Source organism: Fistularia commersonii, chromosome 17 (assembly GCF_037954325.1).
Source record: "Fistularia commersonii isolate RoL2024-O1a breed Wild chromosome 17, RoL_Fcom_v1.0, whole genome shotgun sequence".
In the NCBI taxonomy this organism is placed as follows: domain Eukaryota; kingdom Metazoa; phylum Chordata; class Actinopteri; order Syngnathiformes; family Fistulariidae; genus Fistularia; species Fistularia commersonii.
Window position 1 is genome coordinate 10,843,418 of NC_141300.1, and position 19,806 is coordinate 10,863,223.

Sequence of the window (19,806 nt, forward strand, 5' to 3'; positions counted from 1 at the left end):
AAAAGGTGAAAAGTTTCCAACTGTTTGACTTTTACCACTGTTTCACATTTTACTTTTGTGTGAATAAACACTGGCAATAAGATTATTTACTGATCCTGGATCGATTTTTCCCCAAGTGTGCATGACATCTAGCAATTTTACTGTAAAAAATAATTGATTTTAACAACTGGCAGCTTGAAATGAGAATCATACACTATCCCCAGGATTTTACCTGCTGAGGTAGAAGAAAAAAAACCTTTACATTAATCATACAGAACATTTTGCTGAGTGGCAACTATGACACTGTTGTTATTTTTTTTTATATGTATTTCCTAGACACAGTTATCCAGGAAGGTACGTTTGTCATTTTCACTCTCTTCAACTTTCGACTCTAAATCAGTGTGCAAGGAAGTCTAAAATTATCCACCTCCAATCAAACTCATCTCAGATTCATCTACATCACGCTTCGATTTTAGAATGGAGCCGGTGACTTTCCCCCTTGGAACGTGTCTTCGAGTTACTGCTGCCATCTAGTGGCCGAATAATTAAACAGTTTGTCAGGTGCTTTGGGTCTGGTGATGGTTATAAAAAAGGAAAGATTATTGTAATATCTAAACATCGTTATTGGACATTGAGAAATTAGTTGCTAAATGATAACAGTTTTTGATCAATTATTACATTTTTCTAGTCAAATGGAAATACTTTTTTTAAGTATCAAAACGATTTATATAACCTGTCAAATAAGTCAATTGGGTTCAAATGTTTTATATTTGAAAGTTCGTCAAAGACTTCTGAGCGCAGCATTATGTTCAGTATGTACCATTAGTTTAATTATTTATTCTCTTTCCTGTAGGGTTCAGTTATGAAGGAAATGTGTTAATACTACAGGTTTGCATACCATTTTGTGTTAAGGTATCACAAAGCGCGATATAGAGCAGCACACTATTGTAATTCGTATGCTTCAGTTTTTCAAAATGATGAAAGGAATGGCATGGTAAAGTATACTATAGTCTAATAAGGTACTTTTGTATCGTGTTTTTGTAGTATGAGATAATAATAATTTACTGATCCCCATTAGGGATTTTTTTTTTTTTGTCACAGCAGCGCAACAATTACAATAAATATGAATATAAATATAAATAAAAGAGACAATTGAAAGGACGAAGACAACAACATGGATAAAAATAGATAAAATTATTATAACAACAAGGGTAGACAGGTTGAGAATGGAATGACAACAAGGATAAAAATAGATAACAGAATGTGGACATGACACCTGTGGATGAGTGAGGTAGTGGTAACACAGATGCACCTGCGGCCGGTCAGAGTTGTATGCTGTCCAGGCTGCTGTTATACAGCCTGATGGCCGTGGGCACAAAGGAGCGTCTGAAGCATTCGGTTCTGCATCGGGGTGGGATGAGCCAATGGGTGAATGAGCTGTCTATCAGCCACAGCTTGTCATGCGGGGTTTAGAAGGATTGTATTATGGTTATATATATGTTATATTATTGTATTTAAGTACTGTAGTATCGGGAACTTGACTGTGCCTGGCAGTACAGATTAGTGATGTACAGCATACTGCTCTAGTGTATTTTGCATTATATTTGGAAATGCACAGGACAATACAGAATATGATCATCTCACACAGGAGGCCAAGGTCACTGTGCCTCAACTTGAACACCTGTATGCAGGAATGAGGTGTGACAGAACGGAGCTGAGGATAACCAGGATTCATGATGAAGATACTTCCAAAATACCATGAGAAGGAAGACATCACTGCTATATAGAGGTTCTGTGTTGCTGTTGTGCACACACTACCTGTTACATTTTACTGCATTTATCCTTTCAATCTATGTGCTTAATGTAATTGCACAAGGGAACCAATGACATTTATATGTGGTTGTAATTATAGAGCCAAAGACATACTTGATTTGATTTTATTGTTCTTTTTGCAAATTTTAGAGAACAAAATCCCCCAAAACACTTGCATTTGACAATGTGGCTGGTTTCAATTTAGATAATCAGACAGCAGGTGAATGGGCCAAGGCAAGCACGGTGAAAACACACTGCCGTGCAGAGCACTTTTCAAGAAAATATTTTTATCACTGGCCAACCCAACCTTCATCACCAGCTGACTTTCCCGGATGCCCTTCAAGGATCTTAAACCTGAGAATGGCAGTGATAGCCATGAGAAATGGCTTGTCAATCTGTGTCATTATCTGGTAAAATGTCATCTTGCACAGCGAATAATAAAGTTTGGGGGTTCCATCTATTATTAATGGTGTTTTTTTACAACGTACTTTCTTGCATTCTGTGGAGGAATTCTTTTTTTTTTACAGAGTCATCATCCTTATCATCCACCTGTCTATTAGTTCTCTTTTCTTGCTGCAATGCCATTATGACATTCAAGCAGAGACGTACACAGGAGGCTCCCATCATGCGCAGACACTTGCCCTGTTGCATTGCAGAGGAGTCTGTCAGCCAAAGGACAGAGGCTCCAGTAATTCTCAGAGCTTGAGCTGCATTATTTTTCCACAGTGTATATTAGGTTTTGAGTTAGTCTCTCTAGACAAAGTCTTTGTAGCTTATTTATACGCTTTCTGATTTTTGCTGTGTCATGTTTTGCCCCTTTCTGCAGTACTAAAGAAGTTCATTGCAGTAGTTTTGGTCCACTGTGCTGTTTGAACAACTCTTAAAATTATTATGACTTATTGTTTTAGCAGCAACGAGGCAAGTGCCAGTACTGATATGCCAGTATGTGGTTCTAACTGGTACAGGCCATGCTGCACAAACTTCAATATGACTACACATAATATTAAGAACATCTTAGTGCCTGCTATGCGCAAGTGGCTGGGGCAATAATATAAAATTAGATAAAATGAAGGAAATGCAGCAGATCCCATCATCAAAGACACAATCAAATGATTATTTTTTTTTATGACAATTAATGTTTACGCTTTCAAAATTCAGATTTAAATAGGCAAATGAAAAGCGCTACTCCACTCTTCCGCAACGTCCTTTCCTCCAATCATGTGAATTAATCTCTTATCTTCTCCATAAACGACTTTAACTGCTGTCTAGATATGGGCATTTTTAAGTTAAGGGTAAAAGTGTAATGCTAGTGGGTTTGAATAAGTTATGGATATCTATTTCTCATTTGACAAAGTTTTTTGCTGGTTGAAATCATAGCTGTATTACTTTTATTTTCCAGTTACACCTTTCTTTTCACCGCCTTTCTTGCCAAGATGAGTTTGAATTTTCACCCTGAAGATGGCCTGCTGATAATTACCAACCATATATTTGGAAGTCCCATCCAAATCCACTGTCACTTAAAATGACACGTCATGTCATGTGACTGATAAGCCTCCCGAGCAGCATGTCAGTGGAGAGAATCTGCTGGTTGTCAGGATAAGGTTGATTTTTTTTTTCTTTTCTTTTCTTTTTTTTTACAACACATCCTGCAGCTTCCAGCTCACAACGCTTGCCATGTTTGCTCAGCCTGATAGGACAACTGGTTTCTGTACTGATCATAGAAAAGTAAATAGTATTGCCAAACCTGACCCATAGGAGGGGTGGGTGGTTTTGGGGGGCTGGAATCCATTGGACATCATTTACCAATTGAAGCTCTTATTGAAATATAGGATATAGTTGACTTTGCCTGGTCGTAAAACAAACATCTACACCTCGGATAGGTGGCCCATGGTTAGCATTGCATCTTCATACAAACCACATTTACACTATATTATTTAAATGCCTGCTTAGATCTAATTTTAAAACACACCTACAATTGATGTCTGTGTTTACACTTCCTTTACACCTGATGCAGGAAACAAAAAGAAACACAAAGATTCTCTCCTGAGCTTGAAAACAGTAGTTAAAAGATGATGCAACAACCAAGGTAAACAAAAACATCAGACAGTTGACAAAAGAATCGTCCAGGAGGCAAAAACATAAACATGAATGTTTTTGTTGATGTTGTGTCTTTAAAATGCAAAACCGACCAGACATCCGCAAATATCTGATCAAAGTACTTAGATGACAGCCATATCAGATACTGGATTTATTTCCAGAAATGAATGATGTGTGACGCACATCTGAGATCACAATCCAAATCTTTATGACATGCGAGGTGAAAAAGCTACATGAGGTTGAGAGTTGCTACAATAATAGCTCAAGGAAATACTTGGGTTTCATACTAATAGTTGATATATTTAATGGTGGTTTTACAAATGCATGGACTCAACAGTGTATCATAGTCTGAGGTCAACTCATCTGGACCCACTTTCCACCCAGACAGTGTTGCTGAGAATTCTAGCCCCTACTTCCATCATTGATAGCTTTCTTATCATTTCATTATAAATTGCAGTATGAAAATTTGGTGGATTGTAATCAGAGAATAGTCAAATGGGGTTTATTTGACCCCAGGGATCAAACAAACACTCTGGGAAAATACAGGCCTTCGCTAGGTGCTCTGAGAAAACTTTTCTTCTTAGATTCTAAGGGAACTGGTCAGAGGTGCCAAGTTGCAGACCGAGGTAAAGGGACACCAAGCTGAGATACATGTCACCTCTTCTTTCCCTTCTTTTGCATTGTATTTCGCTCCAGGGTGTTTTCTGTTTATTATCCTGTCTCCCATTGCAGATGTGTTCCCAACTAGCTCCACCTCCATTGTGTATAATTTGTCTTCCAGTGTCTGAGCCTGTTTTGCCTTTCCTCATTAATACCCCTCTATCTCACCAATGGGCTTTCCATGTAACCAGTGTTTTGTTTTTTTGTTGTTGTTATTGTTGTTAATGAAGAAATGTCTACCTTTATTTTCCTGTGTAAGGTGTGCTCCTACCAGATGTATTTGTCCCAGACGAAAATCCCTTATTGTTATTGGTGAAATTCCAGAGGAGCATTAATAGCCATATTTTTTGTTTCATTGCCTGACACCTCTTATATAAACGTCTTATATGATGGTATGAACAATAATATTGTTAAAGTAATTTTCCATTATTAGTACATTGTGCAACTTCCGTCTAAGCTTGTTAGCTTAACAATCCTGATAATATGATTAGCTATATTATTAGCTTAACAACCGTGATGTGTTTAGGTAAAAAAGCCGACAGACTTCGGATAAAGCAGCTCAAATTCCGCCTTACGTGTTCTATATGTGCTTATTGAACGAGTGGTGTGACAAATAACTTAAAAATCGATCACTCGTTCAGGTTTTAATTCACTTACTTAATTCTTGTCATAACTGTGTCCCTCGATGAGAGGACGAGGAACAGCGGAGTAACAGCAGCCCCTCCCGTGGGGTAGAAACACATTGGACCAAACTACTGTGACGATCTGGTGGGGGGGATATAATATTCCCATCGTAATAAATATCAAAGCATCTGTTTTAAGTAGCATTATTTTGAATGGTCAACAAACTTTACTTTAGAATATAAATGAAAAAATATGTTCCTGTGGGAGCGATTACGTTATGAAAGAGAGGAAACGTCCCTTGAGTCCGGCCCTCCCCCCCCGGAGTATTTTCGTACATGCTCATGGCATGATGATATGATGTCAGCCCTCCAGGTGACCAGCAGCCACTCACCTGTGGAGGGAGGCCCCCATGGACAAATACTATGACTGATAATAGATCTTTTCTTGGGTTTTCCATATGCAAGCATTGACTTCCATAAACTAGAATTACATTAGCAACAACAAGTACAAAAGTTCAACGATTGCCTGGTCAACCAATTAGTCAATTCAGCAAACAATGTCGGACTGTGGGGTTCCTGATAGTTCCCTGAGGTGGGACATGGCCGGACGTGTCCTCATTTCACGTCCTTTCTGGGGGAAATTTATGAATTGGTGCAAAAGTGTGTTTTTCATTGCATTTCACAGGACAATTAAACATGCACCTAAATTACCATGCGCTTTGCAAAGAACACTACGGTACTTGCATAGTACCGTTACCATAACAGTGGTGCTATTCGTGCAACACACTTTCCATGATTGTCTTGCAAATCCTCTCATACTTTTTAATTTAGCAAGCTCTGCAGCAGATATGGATGAACAACAAACATTTTTTTTTGTTCATACAGTGTTGTTTAATCATTTAAATAATTACGTCTGTAAAGATAGGAAGAAAGACTTTGCTGAAAATTTTTTTTTACTGATTGTATTTCGAGACTTGTTAAAAAGGGATGGGAAAAACGAAATAATAAGCTAGTTTTTTAGTTTAGTAAAGAGACATAACTTTGTTTCAGAGCTGAATTTTTGGAAATTAAGAAATGGTTACCCAATTGGTTACCCTCATTGGACGAGACGGAGAGCGACCTTGAGGGAGAAACTATATCTGTACAGTTTTCCGTGTGTTTCCACAAATCCATGCGTTGTACTGCATGGACATTATTTTAGTCAGAATGTATTGTTTTTCACCCTGAGCGCCGCTGGTCAAAGAGCAGGGTTTTGACATGTTTGACTCAGCGGTCAGAGTTCTGTTTGTGGTGCATCGGAGGTTAAATCAATGGAGATTGTAGGATTTATGTTACGCCGAGGTTGTGACATAATGAGCTTGTTTTTGATGCGTGTGTGTGTGTGTCAAGTTAAGTATCATTTTAAGGGGTATTAAAAATCAGTTATAATCTAAGTTCAAGGCCACAGATTGGCTCCTCGCTCAGGCATCGGGGAAACTGAAAGGCCCCTCAAAGGCAAGCTCTTTGTGTGTGGATGTGTGTGTGTATGTGTGTGTCTGTGTGTGTGTGTGTGTGTCTTTGGGGGGAGGTACCAGAGGGCCAGAACAGGGGCTGAGGGCTATTTCTCTGAAAGTGCACTGTAATTCTCCCTGTCTTTTCTTTGAGCCCAGGCAGAATGAGAACACTACTGGCGGTTGTTTACCTGCTCCCTGTACTGACAGCGACAGCGTGGGCCACGCCAGGTAAGAAAAACACTCCTGCTGAGCATTTGAGGGCAGGGCCTTGAGTCAGTTATGCAATTAAAAGAAAGGTTTTAACCCTAAGAGACGATTCAAAATATTTTTAAATTTTGTCTCAAAGTGATCAAACTGAGGAATTTAAAAGTCAGTTGGATGTTGCAGAATTCATAACTGAAGGATATTATCCCAGTCAAACCTCATAAGAGAGGACGGACTTATTCAGTAAAGAGGTGATCTATCATTTATATTATATCTACGAATAATCATGCTTGAATTAAACATAGTTAAATCACAAGACCTTGCATTGTGTTTCTGCTACTATGTTTAATTATGTTGGGGAGATGGGCATAATAGGGGCTCTGTGTGTGTGTGTGTGTGTGTGTGTGTGTGTGTGTGTGTGTGTGTGTGTGTGTGTGTGTGTGTGTGTGTGTGTGTGTGTGTGTGTGTGTGTGTGTGAGAGAGAGAGAGAGAGAGAGAGAGCGTGCAAATGCACTCCCAGGACATACACTATCCGTAGTATAAACGAATGAGGCGGAAGTAAACAAAAAACTCCTGTTTACGTTTTTCACCCATGAAACACTTGACACTGAAAGTTATCCGATTTTCAAAAGGCAATGCAAATATCAATAGTATTGATCATTTCATTGTTAGCTGGGCCCAGATAGGAACCGTCCACATTTACCATAAATGGCGTCCACTTGCAATTCCTTACCGCTTTCAATACGTTGTAGTTTCACTGGACTAAATTCTTCTATGCACACACAACTATGGGATGCAGACAGGAGGAGCTGGGGATCAAACCGCCAACCTTCCCATCAGAGGGATGCCCACCGCACCAACTGGGCTATTGATGCCCTTCGGACATCGCTATCTCAGTTTATTTATAACGCTCAACTGAATAAATTAAAGGCTAAGATAGAAAACAGATATGGGGTGGAAGTGCAACATTGTTTTTTCCTATTATTTTCTCAAGGATATGGATGCCATTGCATTTCATAGGCTCCAAAACCATTTTTTCCACTGCTGGTGGTCACTTGACATTAAATAAACCTCCAAAATAATCATTAACAATATTCAAGTTTTGGGTAAAAGAAATTCTACATTTGAGATCTTTTTTGGTACGCATGTTAAATGTCAAAAAAGTATTTGTACAAAATGACAAACCCTCAAAGAGAAAAGTATCTTCCTGTTAACCTCCAGAAATAAAACCCTGGGTGATATCAGATCATTTTTAAGGTGTCCTTCGATTCAATTCCAGGGACACCTTGGCCTTGGCGCTTCTACGGAAGCGAGCGGTGAGTCTGAACAGATAAGCTCATTTCACTGTTATTTGAAACTAAGGAAGATCAGTTCAAAAACACAGACAATTCAGCTCTGTTTTCTTCATCCTGAGTAGACATACACAGTTCGAGCTAATGGACCATCAGCTAACATTAGCATCTCTGCTATCTCTTATTGCAGGGGTGTCAAACTCCTGTTTCATCACAGGCCAAATATGTCCTAAATAGATGTCAAGTGGGCCAGACCATTAAAATAATCGCATACTCAGCAACAAATAACCAAAATATCATGTCTTTCCTCTATTTTGGTGTAAAGAAGTACAAGGACATTAGAAAAATCTTGGAATTTAATGAACAATCCTTTTACAAAAAATGTAATGAAACACCTCATATTTCCTTAGACAAAAGTGCAATTTACTATTATCATTCACATTAATGCATTGCAATCATGTGATCATGCGATCCCACTGATCGCACAAAACTTTAACAAGTAATTGGTATTGAAAAATATAGTAATGCACTTTAAGATTAAATGAGATGCATTTTTAGACCATTTACACATGTGCATATAAAATCTAAATTGAATCCCTGCCTTCACCCTTCAAACTAAAAAGAGTGCTATTATATGTGTAAGGAAGAAAGTATTCAAATGTCCTGTGAATGTGTAAACTTCATACATGAAACATGCATACACATACAATACAGAAAATGTATGGGGTTGCATTAAAAGTAGAATTCCACCATACTTTTTTGTAGTGAAGCTGACGACTAACATTAAATTGCACATTTTCGCTAGCAATTAGGTAGCTGGCTTTTACCGCTGCTTCACTGATTTCTCGGCTATCTGTAAAAGTGGACAGCTGTTTCCTCAGACCCGCCAGCAATTTGTTGATCTTATCTCTTCTCAGTTGTCCTTGCAAACTGTCATATTTTTCGCTGTGATGAGTCTCAAAGTGGCGCCGAATATCCTTAAATACCGAAACTTGCTGCAAACACGGCAAGCACAAAGGTTTCCCGTGCGTCTCCGTAAATAAATAGGCGTATTTATTTACGTAGTCAATTTTTCTTTGAAAATTCTACACTCTTTATTTACTTTTCTCTGTTTTGATAACGACATTTTGGCTAATGAGGGAGTACAACGTCGTAACAAGCAGCAGACGGCGAATTGATACCGTCTGCTGATTGGTCTGTGGATGTGGATTGTCTTCTAGTCTGACCAAAATAGTGCACCCCTGGCAGAAATTTTTTGATTTGCATTTAATAAAAAAAATTAAATCCTTGTCTTTTATGCATTTTTTTCACTTTCAAATTATCCTGCGGTCCTGGTCTGACCTCCTTGCGGGCCAGTTCCGGCCCGCAGGCCGTATGTTTGACACCCCTGTCTTATTGAATAGGTTTAGTGTGCTTTCCCTGTTAATTATCACGCTGGTTTAAGTTAACACACGCGGATGACTCCAGCAGTCAGCCTTACAGTCTGCTTTGCCACGAACGCTAGACGTTCGTGCGGTTTCAAAATTGTGACGGTCCCGGTTAGCCTGTGTGACGGTGTGTCAGTGCTTGTTTTATAATCGATCTTCAGCTTGTTCACACTCTCACATCTGCTCATGTCAACTGTGGAGGGAGCTGGATATGAACCATGGTGACCAATGTGCACGGTTCAGGAGGTCTTGTCCATTAAGTTCAGTTAATTCATTCCTTGACAAAGCCTGGAAGACTTTCAAAGTTTTTGCCTTTAGGTAATCCCTGCTAAGACTTGTCACAGTTCCACTACTCAGTTTCTCCCCAGAAATCTAAATGAACAGCGACTGATTAACCAAAACACGTCGGTCCATCTTTCCCCTCCGTCAGGGCCTCCAAAGACTTTCTGGGCTTTTTCTGCAGCTGTTTATGAAACATGGATTCCTTCCCTTTTTGCCCCTTAACAAAATAGTCACTGTTTTGCAAGAATCCAAGTTAATTTCATATCGTAGTCACGAAATTGCACCAACCCGAAGACCACCCGAAACAGAGACATTTGGAGCCCTTAAATTGTTGACTCTGTCTCCCTCCTTTGGTAGTATGAAAAATTAAACATTGTTAATGTCCTTGCATGTTGACATCGTCTCCAGCAGGAGGCAACGACCCCGTGGTCTCGCTGAAAAATGGACGGATCAGAGGCGAACCCGTAACGGTGAAAGGAACAGGGACAAGGGTGAGGCAGTACCTGGGGATCCCCTTCGCCCGCCCCCCCGTCGGACCCCTCCGCCTGGCCGCCCCCCAGGATGCAGAGCCATGGGAGGAGGAGAGGGACGGCACCAAGCAGCCCCCCATGTAAAACGCCCGCGGCAACATGACCGGAGTTGGACGATCTTTCACCTCAGAGGAATCTGACAATGTCCTCTCCGCCCTCAGGTGCATCCAGGATCCTGACATAGTGGTGAATGTTTCCCGGACCATGTCGATGCAGTTCGTCCCCCCCGAGCTCTCAGAGGACTGCCTGTATCTAAATGTTTACACCCCTGCAGACGCCAAAACAGGGGACAAACTACCGGTAGGTTCAAAAGCTACAACAATAATGATGATGATGATAATGATAATAATTCTTTTAATAATTATATCTATATAGATGATATAAATATTATTATCATCATTAATTATTATTATCATACATTTTATTTGATTGTTAATGTTATTGTTATTGTTAGTGTTATTATTCAAGAATAAGAATATAAATGAATACAATAAATAAAAATTATAAATATTGTTGTAATTGCTATTATGATTATTTTTTACTATACATAATGATTCAGATATTATAGTAGTGGTAAAAATAACGATCACATAATGTGTAATAGTTATTGTAAACTAATTTTAATTATCATTTTTGATATTATTGTCATTATTATTATTGTTAAAAATAAAGAAATGGATGAAATTTGGAAATTCATTGAAATGTAAATTTTGAAGTCTATCTTGGATTATGATTAGTTCAATGTTCGTCTTGTTCAGTTCTATTCTTATTATCATTTATTTAGATTTACTACACAAAAGAAATATGAAACATCAGGGAATATTTTCAATTTTTGTTTTTTAAAATGGCCCGGAACTCCAAAATAGCCTTCAATGAAATTTCAGCATTTTATCGATGTTAAAAACGTAATTTTCCTCCTGCATGTGTCTGTAGCGTTTCATTGCACGTGAGGTCGTGCAGATATTTTGTAAATCTTCCGCTCTGGATCCGGGCAGGTGCTGGTGTGGATCCACGGCGGCGGGCTAACCATGGGCGCGGCCTCTCAGTATGACGGCTCTCCACTGGCTGCTTACGAAAACATCGTGACGGTTATCATTCAATATCGCCTCGGCATTCTGGGGTTCCTGAGGTGAAAAATAGCATTGATCACTGTAATTCATTTCAACACATATGAGAGAACAATCAACCAATTTCTTGACTTATCTTGTCATGAAGCACTGGAGATGAACATGCCCAGGGCAACTGGGGCTTCCTGGACCAGCTGGCAGCTCTGAAGTGGGTGCAGGAAAATATCCAGGCCTTTGGCGGTGACCCACAATCTGTCACCGTGGCTGGAGAATCAGCGGGAGCCATCAGTGCATCCATCCTGGTACACAACACTACTCACTGCCAGCCTGACTAGATAGTGAGTTTGTGAATGCCGCAATAGCGATAGAGGACCGTAAACAAGTTCAGGCGAAAAAGAATCCACGCCTTTTATCGTTATTAGCTCTTGTCCGAAGAGATTTTCCGTACTTGTTGGTGTGTTTGCACAATCAGAGTGACTAGTGGAAACACTTTTGGACGTTGATGCAAAAAAACACTCTTTCCGTAAACTAGTAAACACCCCCTGTGAATCAGTTTGGAATTATATATCATATGCATATATTGCATATTGTCTTGTTGACATCTGATGTTCCTTCTGATCAACAGACTTTGTCCCCACAAGCAAAAGGATTATTTCACAGGGCAATTTTTCAGAGTGGAGTGGCCACCCTTGGGACCTACACCACAGCCCACCCTTTGAGCCAAGCCAAGGTACTCCTCTCTGCTTTTGCACCGATGTGCTCGCAAAATCAAAAACGAGTTACCGGCTATGTGAACACAGATATTACATAGGCGTTATGCTTTTCGCTTTCTCACCATCGCTGTTCGGTTATCAGTGTTCAAATGTGTTTTTCGGGCTTCCCCTAGAAGCAAGGGAAGAACAGTACCCTCTGGGTTAAGCAGGATGACCAGATAATCTACTTTTATGTAGTTAGGACAGCTCCTGCTCTGTTTTGGGAAAAGCTGAAACGCAAACCAGAGGGGGCTCTCTCAAATGCAACGTGGGAATATTCTGACCAAATATAATACTCAAATCAAAACTTGCTTTTCTGTGAAGGAACCATGTGGTCCTGTTTACAAGAACAATATGAACAGGCTTATTTTCAGACATAATGCTGATATTTTTTTTTTTTTTTCGAGTGGAGAGGATTAAACTAATCAGAGCTTTAATCCACTGGAAATATTGAGAAAGCAAAAAAGCAAATACTAGAAAAAAAAAACATCTTGGCTGTTCTTGTTTACTTCTGACAGGTGAGGAGGATGAAAAGTCACCCTCCTATTTGGAAGACTGAAAATTACCAATGTTGATATAGTTTAGGACCTTGTTGTGTTTATGCTTATGCTGCATTAATTGTTAGCAGATGTTAAATGCAATTTGAGTTACTTCCTATTTAGGAACCCATCACATCAGTCCTGTCAGAACCTTTTCAGATTATTCTCTGGTGAGATTTTAATCTCAACTGGAACTAGAAACCACAGCTGTCAGAATGGAGAGAAAGTACAATACATACCTCTCGGTTCTAACACTAATTATCTAAGATGTACCAACCTGAGTAACTTGAGTTTACGTGGCAGGATCTTCTTTGGAGATTCAAGAAAACTCACACTCTACGTCACTCGAGGAAAGGAATGTTGTTACTGCAGAAGTCTGCTCATCCGAAGGGAGAGTACCAAGGAGATGTGCTGGTCACGCGTTCCCGCAACGCTGCAATGTCAGGCATCTGTGTGAAACCTCCTCTGTTCTCCCTCTCAGATTGTAGCCAACCTGACCGCGTGTGACCATCGCAGCACAGAGGAGATGGTCCGGTGCCTGAGGGGGAAAAGTAAAGAGGAGATAGTGGATGCAACTAAAAAGGTGGGCGGCCTTGTGTTAATGCACGAGGGGGGGTTGTTTTTAAAGTAACACCACAAGATGGCAGCAAGTGTGTGTGTATGTGTGTGTGTGTCCAGATGAGAATCTTCCTGGGAGGTGTAGTGGACGGCGTGTTTCTGACCGACACTGCAGAGGAGCTCTTGAAGAGGCAGGAGGTGCTGAAGGTCCCAGTGATGATGGGAATAACCAACCACGAGTTTGGATGGATCCTGCCTCAGGTCGCTCAGCCTTAAAGGGCCTCCTGTATTCACCTGTAATGCATCACTGTGTTGTAGTGCTATTGGCTTTGCACAAAAAAAAAAAAAAAAGCGGCGGCTTATGTTTGTGCCTCATTCTGACTTGATGGTGTCATGCGACTTGCAGAGCTTTGCTCCCCCAGGCTGGGAAAATGGGATGAACAGAGAGTCTGTGCTGGCAGTGATCAACCTCTTCAATCCCACTGGGGTGAGTTGTTGTTATTCTAGCCATTAATGTAGTGTTGTTGTTACTTTTGTTGTTTATTTTAATTGTTTGTTGGTTCTGGTTTGTCACACTGTTTTCGGGGTAGAATATGTATGTAGCGTTGATGAAACAGGCGGTGTTTTGGTTAGCGCTTCCCCCTCGCAGCAAGAAGATCCCTGGTTCAATTCCTTTCTTTGTGTCTGCTCATTGTCCGATGACAGCTGGGAAAGCACCACTGCAACCCTGAGTGCAGAATAAGGGGTCTAGATAATGAATAGTTATAGAGTAAAAAAGTACTATTCTTGCCATTAAGTTGAGTTTCAAGTAAAATAACTCCCAGGGCATTATTGATATCCATATCTATACTTGCTTCAAGTGCAATATACTTCAACTGCAATATACCTCAGCTTGTTTATGAGCTTTTTGTTTATGAGCATTACCGGTTGCTCTGGATGGACCATCTCACTTTATTTTATTGCATTTTATTCATTGTTTATTATTATACAATGTTGTTGCATGTTGTTGCGTTTTCCATCTCCTTTTCTTTTGTTTAAGGAGCGGCATTCCAATTTTGTTGTGCTCTGCTCATTTTTTGTATTTTTTATGTAATAGAACATATTTCACTTGTATGTAGATCAAGAATCTAGCTACCACTGTTTTTTTGTTTTGTTTTTGTTTTACTTACACTTTATCTTTATTATCATCCTAGGTTTGTCCGCACGGCACAGCAAATTCCTCATACGTGAAAACATTTTGAATTTCTGATTCTGACTCAACTCCAACATGGCTTCCCCCGTGCAGGTCTCCTCTGCAAACAGCCTCATCGCAGACGAATACTTGAAAACAGCCCACACCCCTGAGGATATCAGAGACGGGTTCACCGAGATCATGGGCGACCTCCTGATGACTCTTCCTGTTGTGAAGGTGGCGGGTTACCACTCAGGTCAGAAGGGGTGCAGCTGGGAGGAGCATATTGGAAGCTCTGTGAATGAGTGGAAACCAATGTGGCTTGTCTGTGTTGTATGCAGAGCATCAGTAGATCAAGGGCTTGTGTGGGAGGACATTCTGTCGATGCAGTTGCGGGTAAATATTATGAACGACATGGTGCTTTCTTTAAAGGGTCATTTCTTTTTTTTTCGAACCTGGGTCCCGTCAGCCTCTCCTTCAACGTCCAAGTCAGAGAGGTGGACCTTCTCAAGGGGGAACGTAGCAGATTTTACAGCGCGTGCCCGAATCACTGAATTTAAAGTTTTGGTGACACAGATTGTTCAGAGACAGCATAGCTCAGAGTAACAATGTTTTTTTTCCCTCCACCCAAACTCCAGCTTACATCAGTGAAAGAGACAGATTTTTATAACCGTCTATTCCAATATTGAGCAACAACACTGTCATTTCAACCCTAAAGCAGCTGCGAAGTAGAGCCTGACTTGAACACCTGTCATTGATTCTATGGGTTAGTAAGATATCAGTATTTTAAATGTAAAGTATTTCACCAGGGGTTATTTAGTATTTTTTGGATATTTGGATTCGGTTGTGACGTCTTCTGATTAAATGCTTGATTTAGATATTGACCGCAGAGGATATTGATGCTGGGCGGTTTTTGAGTTATATTGTCAATATTTGCGTGATGCATCAAAAACATCACAAAATCTACCAATAGCACATATCTTATTGGCAATAGTATGACTATATATGTATCCTGAAATTACATAACTTAAGATTATATTCAGACTGTAATATAAAGAAGGTATAAGCCCCTGCAAGGATGAATTTAGTTTTATCTTTTTTATAAGCAGCAAGTTCGGAACTTGTAAATCAGACAAACGAGACATGGGCAGAATAGAACACCACAAAAATATGTAGTATTTCCTGCATAGAGTCTCATTACACAAGTTTTACATATTGTCAGATTGTCAAAATTTTACATATTGTCATTATAAAGTGTAATGCGGAAGGCATTACGCTGGTTCATGAGGGACTCCTCATATTATTTGCACAAATTCTGACCAAACATTTGCAAAGGTCATTCCAGAAAGACATAAAACTCAATCTCAGAAAATCTAAGAAGTCTGATGATGATCCACATTGTCAAATGGTGAATTGAGCAGCATTGTATTCCTTCCTATTCAAGGTTGAAATCATGTCACATTATCCGGAACAGAGTTTGATGTCATCAGACCAATCGGCAAATGAGTGAGCAAATAATGAGCCAGCACCTTGACCCAGTTTCTAGGCTGGAGCAGACAAACCACAAATGTGTGAACAACTTGTGCTTAACAAACACCCCTCTATTAATCAGACGTTATTCAGGCCTCTGCACAAATGACATCCAGGCACCTCGGGTGTGTCTCTGCAGGGATTTCTTTGTATCGTATCATCGGATTCTTTTCAGAACAATGAAAAGAATCAAGAGCTTTCTACTTTGACATGGACAAACGCCCTGTAAAGTTAGCTCGAAGCCATTTTCAGCTCATGTTAGTTTGATTTATTGTTAATTTGTAAATGAACCTGTTTAATTCGTATTGAAGCGTATGATTGAGCATTTTTGTATTTTTTTTGTTGTTTGTTTTGTATTTGTGTATCACCCTCCTCCATCCAACCCCATTCTCTGCAACCTCTTCTCTCACACCAGCTAACTTCCTGTCCGCTTTCCCTCCATCCATAAACCTCCTCTGGTCTTCCTCTAGACCTCCTACCTGACAGTTCCAACCTCAGCATCCTCCTATCCAGATCTACTTCATCCCTCTTCTTTCCAAGTCCAAACAATCTCAGCCCGACTTTCTCTCTGGAACACCTAAAAATGTGTTGATCCTCTCCATCTTCCTCACTCCCAAATAGAACCTCTACATTTCCATCCCTGCTCGCTCCAGCTCTGCCTCCTGTCTTTTCCTCAAAGCTGCCGTCTCTAAACCAGACAATATGGTCTTGACGCCATATTGTATGGCTTTCCTTTCATTCTGGCTGATCCTCTTTTATCACACATCACCGCTGACACTTTTCTCCACCCATTCCGAGCTGCTTGAAGGCGTTTCTTCACCTCTCCATTGCTATGAATTGCTGACACTAAGTCCTTAAAATCCTTCACCTTCTTTATCTCCACTCTTTTCCTCTTGGGTCCCTCTCTATCTCTACTGCAGCTTTTATGTCGGATTAAAAAAAAACATATTCATGTGATTTGGTTACGAGCGACCCATATTATTCATCTTTTTTTTATCAATTATCCCAACGTTTACATATAATACCATCATGTATCCTTTTGAAGAAATTCTTTTTATACATTTTTTTTTTCATTTCTTAATTGTTTGATCCTTGACTGTGAAGATTTTAAGCTGTTTCACCTTTGCAATGTCTTGTTATATAGTTCTTGCTCAATATTGGTTCCATTGTCTTCTTGCTAACATACATCTTTGTTTTAAAATACGTGATTTATCCGTTAGCTCATGTGTGTTCAATGCCTGCCAGGACAACCTTTGACCTTTGCTTTAGTTTTCGCTCTCTTTCTTTGTTTAGATTTGGACATCCCGGTTTACATGTATGAGTTTGTGTATCGCGCCGAGATACACAAACACAACAGACCGAGCTTTGTCAAGGCCGACCATGCAGATGACGTCGGCTTCGTGTTCGGGGGTTGTTTCTGGAACGGACAAATAAAAATCATCGGTAGGTTCTGTGTAACATACGCCCTGGTTTCAATAACATCTCATAATTCATATGAACGTTCTACAAGATATGATACATTTTTAAACAGTTTCTCCAATCAACCCGTAGTTTAGTTAAATCATAGTATGGCTTAAGGTTTTCTGTTTCAGTGTGGAATATTTATTTTCAAAACATTATTAAAACCCTTAAACATTCAAGTATAAGTTTGAAAACATATTCAGCCAAGGCAGAATCTTTATAATAGATTTATAACTTTCTTAACATGGCACGTATTGTTTATGCTGCGTTTCGACTTCATTTTGAAGTCATTGCTTTTCAAATGGTTTATACCTCTGCTACTGACGCCCCAAAGAGCGGTTCATTTGGTGATGTAATGCTCCTGCCTCATTTACAGGTAACATAAATAGTGAGGATGAAAGACTTTGCAGGATCATGATGTCATACTGGGGCAATTTTATTCGCACTGGGTGAGTCCCGACTTTCTCCCTCTAGGGCCCTTACAACTAATATTCTCGTGGAAGAAATGAATGCATGAAGGTAGTGGCTACGTTGACAGCGCTGCTGAATAAACAGCTTAAAACGTCCCAATGAGGTTGCATTCATTCAACTCAATTGAATGTGCAGCTGAGTGAGAGCAGTTATGTCAGTTTTCAGGCTACGAGTTAAGCGATGCTGTTTTGTGGAATTGGTATCATATGGGCCATTGGTGCAAAATCAAATATTTACACAATATGACAAGGCTCATACCCGTGATGTTATTTAAGACCATGATTCTTTCCCCCAGCTCCCCAAACGGTCCCGGGATGGTGAGCTGGCCTCAGTATGACCGGGAGAAGCAGCACTACATGGAACTGGGCCTGGTCCAGACCGTGAAGCAGAACCTTAAGATGGACAGGGTCAAGTTTGCTACTGTAACCCTCCCTCAGATGCTGCAAACAGCGGCCGCAGCAGGGAATTCTGCAAACTGACCCCAAACGTCGTTCACATTTGCTCCAGCGATCATTTTACTAATTTACTCATATCCTTTCTCCCTGGGTTTTTCAACAGCCCACTTACCGAATGTTAAAGTTTACTTTTCCCAGTTAATATGATCACTAACTTCACTTTGTCTCCCCGATTGTAATGCTCTCCTCACATTTTCTGTGTGTTTTGACTACCAGAAAGCTTTTCATCTATTCTACATTTATTTCCAGGTTGCATGGGCAACCTGCTGACATACCGTGTCTTTCGCTTTTAATATGACAATTATTTTTCAGCTCATGTTACATATTACCGTTGTACTGTGAGGTCACAACGTTGATTTGATTTGTTTCTCTTCTGGTCTTTTGCTGACATGTATTTTGTAAAATAGCTGTAATTATAGGAAATCCTTTCATTGCAAATAAAGGAGATATGTATCATTGTGTAAAATCCTTCTGACGTCGCCCAGGAAATCTGAGCTCACTAATAATGAAATGTAAATGACAATTTTGAAGGCACATTGTGGCTGCGTTAAGATTAAGACAAATCCATGCACATTTTTACAGAAATTGTGGAAAATATTTGAGAAATTTCTTGGTGGTTTCTTTAGTTAGTACGCTTTACAAAAAAATCAAATATTTTTCTTATTTTGAGGTCAATTTAATGCCTAACCTTTAAGCCTTTCATCAAACATTTACTCACGTTTCTCGTAACTTTTGTATATCTTTTCCAACCTTTTGAATCACGTTCTTTTGAGTTTTAAGCCAATGAAATGTCCACATTTGTTTCTTAAAGCTTAAAAAACTTTGCCGTGAACTCTATACAAACACTCACACACACATGCCTAATATCTACCGTTAACTGTTGAATAACTGAAGTCATAAGCAATTAAGAAGAAATTGTATGCCTCCTTGACAAAATAAGAATAAGAATAAGAATAAGAATAAGAATAAGAATAAGAATAAGAATAAGAATAAGAATAAGAATAAGAATAAGAACAACTTTATTTTTCCCCGAAGAAAATTGTTGTGCCAGAGTTTCAAGTAAAAAACATAACAATAATAAATAATAGTAGGAAATTGTATAAACAGTAAAAAAACAAACAAACAAAAAAAACTTGCAAGTTTACAAGAAAAAGAACTGAAAACGTTTTTTAGGTCTCATCGGTGTCATCGGTGTCCTTAAGTGTCGAATAAGATTCCTCAAATATGATATTATTAATTATCTCTTCTCCTTTTGGCTTTTCCCTTCAGGGGGTTGCCACAGCGGATCAACCTTCTCCATCTAACCCTATCCTCTGTATCCTCCTCTCTCACACCAACTACCTTCATATCCTCTCTCAATAAGTCTATAAATCTTCTCTTTTGGTCTTCTTCTGGACCTCCTG

The 19,806-nt window shown here is 39.6% G+C and overlaps 1 protein-coding gene across 3 annotated transcripts; it reads left to right on the forward strand.

Moving 5' to 3' along the window:
* The first annotated feature begins 6,542 nt into the window (after positions 1-6,542).
* ces3 (carboxylesterase 3) lies at positions 6,543-18,856 on the forward strand. 3 transcript variants are annotated; one of them, XM_086163434.1, is made up of 14 exons: positions 6,543-6,665; positions 6,821-6,892; positions 10,281-10,479; positions 10,561-10,699; positions 11,395-11,528; positions 11,615-11,768; positions 12,092-12,196; positions 13,239-13,340; positions 13,436-13,576; positions 13,722-13,802; positions 14,601-14,742; positions 17,310-17,459; positions 17,854-17,926; positions 18,244-18,856. In XM_086163434.1, exons 2-14 carry the CDS (start codon positions 6,826-6,828, stop codon positions 18,425-18,427), a joined length of 1,671 nt encoding a protein of 556 aa, XP_086019560.1. In that variant the 5' UTR covers positions 6,543-6,665; positions 6,821-6,825; the 3' UTR covers positions 18,428-18,856. The 3 variants fall into 3 exon arrangements, with proteins under 3 accessions (XP_086019560.1, XP_086019558.1, XP_086019559.1); XM_086163432.1 differs by having other exon boundaries at positions 6,544-6,665; positions 10,278-10,479; XM_086163433.1 differs by lacking the exon at positions 6,543-6,665 and having other exon boundaries at positions 6,796-6,892; positions 10,278-10,479.
* The last annotated feature ends 950 nt before the right edge of the window (positions 18,857-19,806 follow it).

Bases quoted from the DNA above. Each gene is read 5' to 3' on its own strand.
- ces3 (XM_086163432.1), top strand. From the start codon at position 6,826: ATGAGAACACTACTGGCGGTTGTTTACCTGCTCCCTGTACTGACAGCG. The intron at 13,803-14,600 runs GTGAGTTGTTGT...TCCCCCGTGCAG, and splicing joins ACCTCTTCAATCCCACTGGG to GTCTCCTCTGCAAACAGCCT. The intron at 17,927-18,243 runs GTGAGTCCCGAC...TCTTTCCCCCAG, and splicing joins GGCAATTTTATTCGCACTGG to CTCCCCAAACGGTCCCGGGA.